Genomic DNA, 10,156 nt, shown 5'->3' on the forward strand with positions numbered 1-10,156 from the left:
TTTACCAGTTAATATATCACTCAGCTTTCTCTTTCTCCCACTATATACCCCCCCCCCCATTTTTCCTTTTAAGCGAAACACCTCCCCTTTTTAGGAGAGTCAATAAAATCTTTATTTTTTTTAAAAAAAGGAGCTCTGTAGTCTCCCAATGTGGGACTGCACAGAAGACTGAAGGTGAAAACAGTGTTGCACTTGCTTGTGACTTGTTCATCGAGGTTTCTTCTGTGCAGGTACACATTCCCTCACTCCTACCCCACTGTGAGTTCATAGGATGCAGTTACATTAATGAAATCAAGAGGATGGAGGGAAACAGGGAGCTCCTCCCTGCAAAGCCCGTGACCATTTGGCAGGAAAAAGCCTCTAATGAGCTCTGCAGGGGAGAGGCTCCCCTTGGAGTCTTAAAAATACCACAGTAGCTGTAAGAGATCCTCCGGTGGCTGGCCTGTGCAAGCGCAGTCCCAGTGTGTGCCTGCAGAGAAGACATCTCGATGAACAACAGTTGCAGGAAAGTGCAACACTGTTTTCTCACATGCAATGTGCTTGGCTGCCAGGAAAGACAAGGGAAGATCATGTATAACACGATGATACTGTATCACAAATTTTTCATACCTACATGCTATGAAACATGTCAGTGGGAGAGGAGAGGGAAATCAATACAAGACCATCATTTTGGTGGCAGTTCTGTGATCAGGGTTGCAACAGGTTTCAGGCTGAGGTGAGATCTGAATCGAGGAACTTCCCAAATCATACTTTTTCACAGGGTAAGACTGTAGAAGGCTCTGTATTCTATTGATCTCCTGCTAGTCATTTCTGCATGAGCAGCCACGAACAAGGTTCTGCCTAAGCTCTTGTTTCTAGGCAAAAAGAATATTATCGGCAATTAATGTATGTGTAAGTACCTGTCTGAGTAGCTATGCTAAAAATTTTAGTTGTAAATCTTCAGTGTATTGTTGACTCTGCATTTTTTTTTGTTTCCTTGCTGAAGGATCGAATAATAGATGCTGGCCCGAAGGGGAATTATTCACGTTTCATGAACCACAGCTGCAATCCCAACTGTGAAACCCAGAAGTGGACAGTGAATGGGGATGTCCGAGTTGGACTTTTTGCTGTATGTGATATTCCTGCAGGTAAGAATGTTTCTTTGCAAATCTCTACTTCCTAGCTTTCTTTGCTGTCATCCTCCTGAAGGTGTTAAAGTTTGTAGATGGCTACCCAAAATCTTCCTTATTCTAAAAGAGCTTTGTTGGCTGCCAGTTCATTTCCAGGTTCAGTTCAAAGTTCTGGTACTTAATCTTTAATGTCCAGAATTGCCTGGGACCAGGATACTTAAAGAACCATCTCCTCCTGTATTAATCGTCTTGCCAGTTAAGATTCGCATCCATACCTGCTGTGTGTGCCTATACATCCTGAAGCACATGGGTGGGTCACCAGATGGGGCCTTTTCTGCGGCAGTGCCTTGCTTATGGACCGCCCTCCCCATAGCTGGCACCTAGCCTGACAAGGGTTAGGTACCAGGTGAAAATCTTCTTAATTTGTCCTAGCAAATCGTTTACTGTGGTGATTCTCTCACAAAGGGAGGAATGCTGAGAAAGTTGTATTGACAGACTATGGTGAAGTTCTTTTGGTATATTTTCATTTTGTTGACTATTAAGTTTGTATCCGTATTTTAAGGTTTAGAAAATTTTTGCTTACTGCTTATACTGAATTGTTTTTGTTTTATATTTCCTGGTGATTTAAGATACTGATGTTAGTTACAATGTTTTTGCTTTTTAATGGCTGTAAACTAATTCATGCATTGTTGGATGAGGAGCTAATAAACAAATAATCCTGAACATAGATTTCTGAATTCTGTGTTAATAGCACAATTACTGCTTTCCCCTCTCTATAAAGTTAAAAATAACCTAGGGTGACACTATTTAATTATTTGCCTAGATAAATCAATTAAAACATTTTGATTAATATGCTTTTAAAAATCTGGTGCAAGATTAATTGGGGGCTCCTTTTTTAAAAGCTAACTATTCATACCAGAATGTACAAAAACATAGGGTGGCAGACAGCATCTTAGATGAGACGTTCCCTTGTGTGAAAGAGAAGGGAGGCATCTTCAAAGAACATACCTACTGAAAACGTGCATGAATCATCTAAAAGGAAGGGGGCTATACCTTTTTCTTCCAAAGTATTGTTTAACTGATATGCAGGCTTAATTGATTAATAGGGCAAGAACGTAGTAAGCAAGGAACAGCCCTAATTTAAATATACTTAAATTGAAGTGGGAAATTAGAAAATGAATTTCTGAAGTGCAAGTACAGCTTATGGGAAGCTTGCCACCCTTACAGTATGTACCCATGCAGGTATTTCAAGGCCAGTATTGCTTTTGTTGTCACATGCCCACTGAATATACATGCCAGTGGCTCTCATGGCCAGTTGCTGCTTTCAGTCTCATATGCACACTGTGGGTACAAAGTTCAGTGAAAAGCTAGTATTTTCATATTGCAGGAAATGTTGCGGGTATGCACAGCTTACACGTGTATCTGTCATTTCTATAATGTGTGAAGAGGCCTTTAGAGAGTTGATTGAGCAGTGTGGAGGGGAGGATGTGCTGATGTAGAAACGGGGCACACAAAGACCAGTGTAGCTGGTAAGATCCCTAGTCTTGAGGAAGAAAGGGGGCAGTCATGCTTTCATCATTTGCCTATGGGGCCAGCATCTCTTATACTTGACCTTGTCTTGTTTGCCCTTTTTTGAAGTGCAAGAGCAAATGTTGCCATGTACAGTGCTGACCTTAGTTTCCAAATATATAGTGTGTAACCTGTTTCTCTTTAACTTCTAGGGATGGAGTTAACATTTAACTACAATTTGGACTGTTTGGGAAATGGCAGGACAGAATGCCACTGTGGAGCAGATAACTGCAGTGGGTTCCTGGGAGTCCGTCCAAAGGTTAGTGTGTAAGGGGGGAAACAATAGCCTCCTGGCCAACAGCTGCAAATAGGAACCTCTCAATTTACTGTCATATCTGATCTCAAAATCTCCTGAGACATTATGGTCAGGAGTAAAAAGACTCCTGGTCTTTGATCCATATGTTATTGGAACAAAGTGTCTAATGCCTGCTTCAACCATTATCTACTTGTGACTACAGGATGTCTGTATCTTCAGTTGCCCTTGCCCTCTAACCCTTAGAAACAGCAGGACGGTGAGGCTAAGTGGTGACTCCCCCTTTTAATATATATATTTCTTACATTCCTGTGATTCCATGATTCCTTCCAGACGGCATGCGCAACAGCAAATGAAGAGAAGGCAAAGAACGCAAAGTTGAAACAGAAGAAACGGAAGATAAAAACAGAGCAAAAGCAAATGCATGAGGACAATTGTTTCCAGTGTGGAGATGGGGGTGAACTGGTCATGTGTGACAAAAAAGATTGTCCCAAAGCGTACCACCTCCTCTGCCTTAACTTGACACAGCCACCCTTTGGTAGGTGCCTTTTGATACCTATTGATGGGGTCTTCCCTCAGCAGTCATCAGCAGGGCTCTCTGTGCAGGCTGTATTATATGTAACTGTTTAAATGTGATTCTGTATAATTCTTGAAGTGGGAAATTGGCTAGGCATATTTGTAACGCAGGAGCTATGCAGAATTCCTATGACTGGTTATTACTAAGTACTGATGTCACTTTTGGTTTGACTCGTTCTCATTCTCCTTTTTGAAGAGAGAGCATTGTTTTGCTTGAAATAGGTGGTCCACGCACAGCTCTCCATATCTGGTTTCTGATGTAGGGAGCTTTGACTCTCAAAAACGTCTACCCCCAAAATGTTGTTGTTCTCTAAGATGGTACTGGACTTGAATCTAGCTCCCCATGTAGCAGTTAGGTACATTTATATGGGAGCAGGAGGTCCTTCAGGTATGCAGGTCCCAAGCCCATATAGGACTTTAAAGGTCAACACCAGAAACTTCAGTTGGGCTCAGAAGCAAGTGTTGATGGGCCACGGTTGGAGTGATATAGTCCTTACGATCCACTGCAGTCAACATCCTAACTGTAGCATTCTTTACTCATTGAAGTTTCCAAACACTTTCCAAGGGCAGCCCCGTGTAGGGTGCATTGCAGTTATCTAACCTTGATGTGACCAGGGCATTCATCACAGTGGCCAGATCTTTTCTGCCCAGGAAAGGCCGCAACTGGTTTACCAGTTCAAGCTTATAAAAGGCACTCCTGACCACAGTTGCTTTCAGCTTATCCAGCAGTAGGCCTGGACCTAAGAGCACTCCCAGACTATATATCTGTTCCTTCAAGGGGGTGCAACCCCATTCAGAATGGGTGACACCTTAAATCCCGAGTTAGACTTCTTGCTCACCAGTAGCATTACCATCTTGTCTGGATCAGCCTACATAAGCCAGAAGAAAGCATGCTTTATCAGTTGCAGAAAGTCTCTGGCAATCTTGCCTTTGTAACTTTGTCTAACTGTCCCCACACCATGACATTCCAGCTTGTCTTGTCACCGGACTGAGATCAAAGAGGGTTTGACAATATTTTGGTTCCCAGTATGTTTACCCCTTCAACAACCACTTTGCTAATATATGGGATAATTTGGATGCAGAGCAAAGGTTTGTTTTCAATGAATTGATCGTGTAATTGTCTTCCTTCCCTTGCCCTAACATAATTAGTGGGATTTAACATTACATCCGTATCTGAGGCACTTCAGATCCCTCTTTTGGATGTTTGGATTTCTCTCATGATAAGTGATGCTCTTTGTTCAGCTTCTTTTTAAAAGCACAGAATATCTTCCAAGTCAGTTGTTTCAGCTGACCCTTCAAGTTAATCTAGAGGTATAGTTATTAAGTCAGTTTTGTAAGACAGCTAGAGGCATACTTTAAATTAAGAAATCTCACCGGGAGACTTTGAGTCTCTCGGATAATAACTGGTTACAGGAAATCCGCTGCCTATTTCTTGCACTAATATATCTTCTTTTCTGTTACTCTGTCCTGTTGTCTTCAGGGAAGTGGGAATGTCCTTGGCACCAGTGTGACATCTGTGGCAACCCAGCAGCTTCATTCTGTGAGTTCTGCCCTCATTCTTATTGCAAGGATCATGAAAAAGGGGCACTGGTGGCCTCAGCCTTGGATGGACGTCCATGCTGTTCTGAACACAATCCTAAGGCCCCGGTGGCACCAGAGTATTGGAGCAAGATCAAGCGCCGACTGGAACAGCAAAATCCCGAGGAAGAGTCAAAAGAATAAACTTGTGTTTTAAAAACAAAACCAACAAACCTACACCCCAGCTTGACTGCAAATCATTGTGATTTTGGATTAAGTGCCATGGCACCCTCATTCTTGGTCTTTGGAACTGCCTCCGTGGAACTCAAACAGGGACCATCTATTCTTGAGCAGTGGTGAGCAGCCTGTGGCATACGTGGCCTGTCTGTTTGCCATGAGTGTGTGCTTCGGGCTGTTACAGGATGGAAAGAAGTTTCTTGGCAGCCTTCTTTTTGTTCTTGGAAGAGGAAACCTTTCTGACATTGAAGAAAAAAAAGACATCGTGTTAAAAGTGTTTTCTTTGAGTGTAGAAACCAAACATAGCAAGATATTTATTTATTTAATTTTAATGGACTTCTGAGGATTTGGTTCTATTACAGTCAGTGTGTCTAAAAGGAATAGAAACACCAGTCTGGTATCTATCTGCATCTGTATTTTTTCCTCCCTGTCTAGCTTTAGGACTATGAAAAATAAGCCCTCTTCCCACGCTAGTGGCCTTTCATATAAATCTCTTTGAGGGTGGAACAAAAGCTTATTGTGGCAGTTGACAAGTAAGGAGATGCCTTCATTCCATTAAGTTCACTGGGGACAAGGAGTTTTGAGACAGAAGATTAGTGTATGTCATCTAACTTTGCAGTTAAGTTGCATGATGCCAGGGGAAAAAAAGACAGAAGTTCTCCCACAAGAAATGAATTGTGACCCACTTATTATTGAAGTGTGTTCCATTTGACTACATTTGCAGCAACTTCCAAAAAGCATAATCCACTGGAAGCTTCTTATGTACTGGCTTTTTGAAACCCCACGTCATTTCAACAGCACTTGTGCAAGAGAAATATCTGGTGGGTTGTGTACAGCATAACCTCTTGGTATTGATGTTAAAAAGTTGTAGGTGATATCTGGATACTTCATGTTTTGCCTGGTCCCCAGTTTAATTATGCATAGGTCACTTTTCTGCCATTTCTTGCATTTTAGGGCAGTTAAGCAGAGAGGATTTAAAACAGTGCTTTCTTTTGCCTATTATGATCTGCCATACTTTGAAGATGAGAGTAGGAAACTCTTGTCTTACTACCTTGAGCCTTCAGGCTTTTCTCTAGCTTGGCTCCAACAGGCTCTTGCATTATGGAATATGTAAAAAGCAAGGCACATACCCTAGCCCTTTGGAGCTTCCAGTGTGGTACACCATGCTCATGCTTTATCTTTTGGGAGACAGAGTTTGTTTGGCCTTCAACATGTGGACAGTTTTGTGTTTGTTCATGGCACTTATCAATGATTGAATAGCCTAGTGACCTTGGACCAAGCCTCATCTTCTTTGACAATGGAACTCTGGAATTGACTTTATGTGTGACTTAGTCAAATGGAATCACCCTTCACTGAATGAAGATGGTCACCTCATTTGCACCCAGTACTGTATTTTGAAAAGCATTTCCTAAACTGGGTAAGAATGGCTCTCGCTGAAGCACTCAGTTGGACAGAGCAGAGTGTTATCTCCCAAATGTTAACTTGTTAGTAGTTCTTCACAAGGAAACAATACCGCACTTAACTAAACTAAATTTTACACTTAACTTTCTCATACGGTAATTAAGTTACAACCATGAAGACGCTTGGTTGACCCTTAACTATGAATTAATTATATAGAAAAGCTGAACTTCAGATACTGAGTGGCCAGTGGCAGAAAACAACATTAGATAGCTATCACCATGCAGGGGGATATTTTGCTAGGATTTTTGTATTTTGCTTTTTAATTGGCCAGAATCTAAGAGCAAAAAATATAATTTCTGGGAGTAACCGCCCCTCCCCCCCATTAAACAGGTGTAAAATACTTGAAACACTACATTTTTTTAAAGAAACTGAAAATGTCCTCTAGCTGTAACCCCATTTGCAGCCCCTCCCTCCCATTTTACTTTATTGCTTTTTGTCTCAATCTCTTTTGGATGGCACAGACCACTAAAAGAAGATGCTAACCATTTGATTACACTAAGAAACTTTAAAAACACTACAGGGTTTTTTTTGCATTTTATTCTTGAGTATTAAAAAATTAAATTTTAATTTTCTGAAAGCGGTATTTGATAGCTTTTAAAAATCTCTCTGTCCCCTTACTCCCCAAGCCTGGTGCTTTCCTTGCTGCTACAATTCTTGTACAGTGTTCTTCCTGATCCATTCAGTCTGGTGGGCACAGAATATATATTGACTCTTTTGTGGTCTCTTCTATACACTCCCTTGTCATTGCACAGAAAGGGAAGTTGCAAGGCAGTGCCCAAATTCCCTCCTGATGCATTCTGAGAGGGCAAATAGCCAGTCTCCCTAAGATTTAACCATTGTAAGCAGCAAATGCAATGATGGGATTTGAAATGTAGCAAGCCGCTAACCTTGGGCCAGGAGTAAGCTGTAAATGTTACCACACTCTAGACAGAGCCTGTCTCATGTTTCATCCTTCCTTGGCACTTTATGCTGCATTCCCCCCTTCCCTGTCTCTTCCATGCACAATTTCAGGCTGTTCTCGCCATGGCTTAGGAAAAACAAGGAAAGTCTGTTGCAGTTGGATTAGAGCAACTCATTGGAGGGGCATGCTGAAGCATCATTATGTAGCCTTGAATGCAAATTTTTGAGGAAAGTAAGATAAGAACGTTTCTGTAAATATACAGAATAAATTGCATGAGGGATCACTGGGTAGTTGGCTGCTAGGTGGTCCCTATTGGACTAGCATCCAAGGCCAATACCCATTCAGCCCAAGGACAAGCCAGCCCTGGCCATGAATTGAATGGTTACTCCACTGCCATATCACTTTACAGCTTACATCATTGTTTTACATTTCTCTGCTCGAAAGCTGTATAAATAAAGGTATGTTTTATTGGACAAAACCTTTGTTTTGTTTTTTAAAAGGGGGCTTTTGAACCCCAAGAAGGCTCTTCAGGCTAATAGATCCATGAGATTAATTCAATTCTTAGTCAGAAAGACATGACTGTTTTTAAAACACACAGTTTTATTAATCGTTCTGGAATTGAGTTTTTTGTCGTTGGCTTTTTTAAAAACACACACACACATAGATTGAAGAGCAGCAGTAAGCCTTTACATAAATACTAATAATGGAATAAAAACAGAATTTCAGTGTGAGAAACTGCAACATTGAAGCCTCTTGAATTTTCATTTTTTTCCTTATGTGTGTTTTTTATCTATTAAAGTCTACTTCCTTTTTTTGAAAGTGTCACTGACGCAGTGACATGGAGGCATTCAGGCAAACAGGCATTCTCTCCCACTGTGCATGCTTATGCCTGGCAACTCTTCAGCAGGCAAAGAAAAGAGTAAGAGTCCAGTAGCACCTTAAAGCCTAACAAAATTTGTGGCAGGGTATGAGCTTTCGTGAGTCACTGCTAACTTCTTCAGATACAGCTAGAATGTGAGTCCACCTGTCCTATATATTGGAAAGTGGAGTGATTTCAGATGCCAAATGACATTAGCAGGCAAAGAGGGAGCCTAAGCACAACAGCTTTATCCCTTTGCCTTTTTTAAAAAAATCCTGCCTAGTGACTTACAGTAGCCTGTAATGATTTCTGCAGCTAGTGAAGTTGGCTTGGACCCCATATGCAGAAATGTTCATCTGGTCTGCATATTGAACTCTTCAGAGTTTCATTTACCTGAACTCTCCCCATAGGGTAGGCACCTTAGTTAAGGCCAGAAAGTTTGCAGACATGTTCCATAATGGGGCAAGCCCTAGAATATTGAAGTTTTCTTTTCTTGCTATTTTAGACATTGGATACAAGAGTGGAGGATCCTTGCAGTTTCAGAATTACTGCAGGGGGAATAAGCTTTCTGGCTGAGTTGCCATTTTAACATTCACCAGAGGCTCAGGAATGCTTCTCACATTGCAGTTTGAGTTATGAGGGCACACTGCCACAAGCAGTGCTTTTTGACTCTGTGGGAAAAGCACTGTGAAAAATGTAATACAAACATCCTTATCCATAAAGACTAGGGAATAGCAAAGGTCACTTAGCACTTTATGCTGCGGATGTGTTCCCTGAATGTCCATTCGGTGTCTGGAAGACTTTCTGCTATGTGAGGTGGTCCTTACTAAGGCAACAACTTCTTCATTGCCTTGGGTATTCATTTTAAGGCAAGATAAGTAAGATATTTAATAGTTAACTGATGGGTCTTTTCTTGGCGACCCATCATTTTTCCATTATTTTTCCATATATCTGCCATCTTAGGCATGTCCGCACAGGATTCAGCCCAAACATGTAACTGATTATATGGGTGACTCTGGAGCTTCCTGCAGCGTGTGTTCATATCAACTACATATTTTAAAAACAGATGTTTGTAAGTACTATAGGTTATATTTTTAGTATGTGCAGTACTAGTACAAACGTCATACATTTTTTTAAGCAGCCCTCGTGCATATTTGTGTTCTTTAAAAGCAGTGTGAAAAATGGTCCTCTACAACTTCTGTGAACATGAAGTAAATAGGAGGTTTGGTATTGCATGGGTTTTTCCACTTGAACTGTTACCTCTTAACATGTACAGGTGGTGTTGGGAAGATGTAATTATTAGCAAATCATTGACTGAACTTCTAACCATAGTGACTGTATATACTGAGACGTTATGGGCAGGAGCTGGGGGGATGTCTGCCGCTGGTACGAATTTAGTCACTTTAGCATTGGAACTTCTGCCTCATTGAATTCAGGGTTTAATGTACTTGAAGCTGTTCACATTCTTACTTTACAGCTTGTGTTTTATTTATGCATTTTATATGGTTATTGTGAATCGTTTGTTTTCCCGCCTTAACACTGACTTTCAGATTTGCTTTCCACTTCAGCTGTACAGTATGGGCACAAGGCGAAAGGAAAGGATTTGGAAAGCAGCTGTCTCCCTATCCTATGGTTCTTAAGGACAAAGAACATTTGTAGGAGACATTGGCAGC

The 10,156-nt window shown here is 41.2% G+C and overlaps 1 protein-coding gene across 1 annotated transcript in view; it reads left to right on the forward strand.

Annotated features, from left to right (window-relative positions):
* WHSC1L1 (Wolf-Hirschhorn syndrome candidate 1-like 1) overlaps positions 1-5,334 on the forward strand; it is an 82,486-nt gene extending 77,152 nt beyond the window's left edge. The window contains exons 20-23 of the mRNA XM_015414191.1: positions 986-1,127; positions 2,831-2,937; positions 3,265-3,469; positions 4,988-5,334. Of these exons, the coding sequence (XP_015269677.1) occupies positions 986-1,127; positions 2,831-2,937; positions 3,265-3,469; positions 4,988-5,229 (696 nt within the window). The 3' untranslated portion in view covers positions 5,230-5,334. The remainder of the gene's footprint in view (positions 1-985; positions 1,128-2,830; positions 2,938-3,264; positions 3,470-4,987) is intronic.
* The last annotated feature ends 4,822 nt before the right edge of the window (positions 5,335-10,156 follow it).

This window comes from Gekko japonicus, unplaced genomic scaffold (genome assembly GCF_001447785.1).
Source record: "Gekko japonicus isolate JY-2015 unplaced genomic scaffold, Gekko_japonicus_V1.1 scaffold9, whole genome shotgun sequence".
Taxonomy (NCBI): Eukaryota; Metazoa; Chordata; class Lepidosauria; order Squamata; family Gekkonidae; genus Gekko; species Gekko japonicus.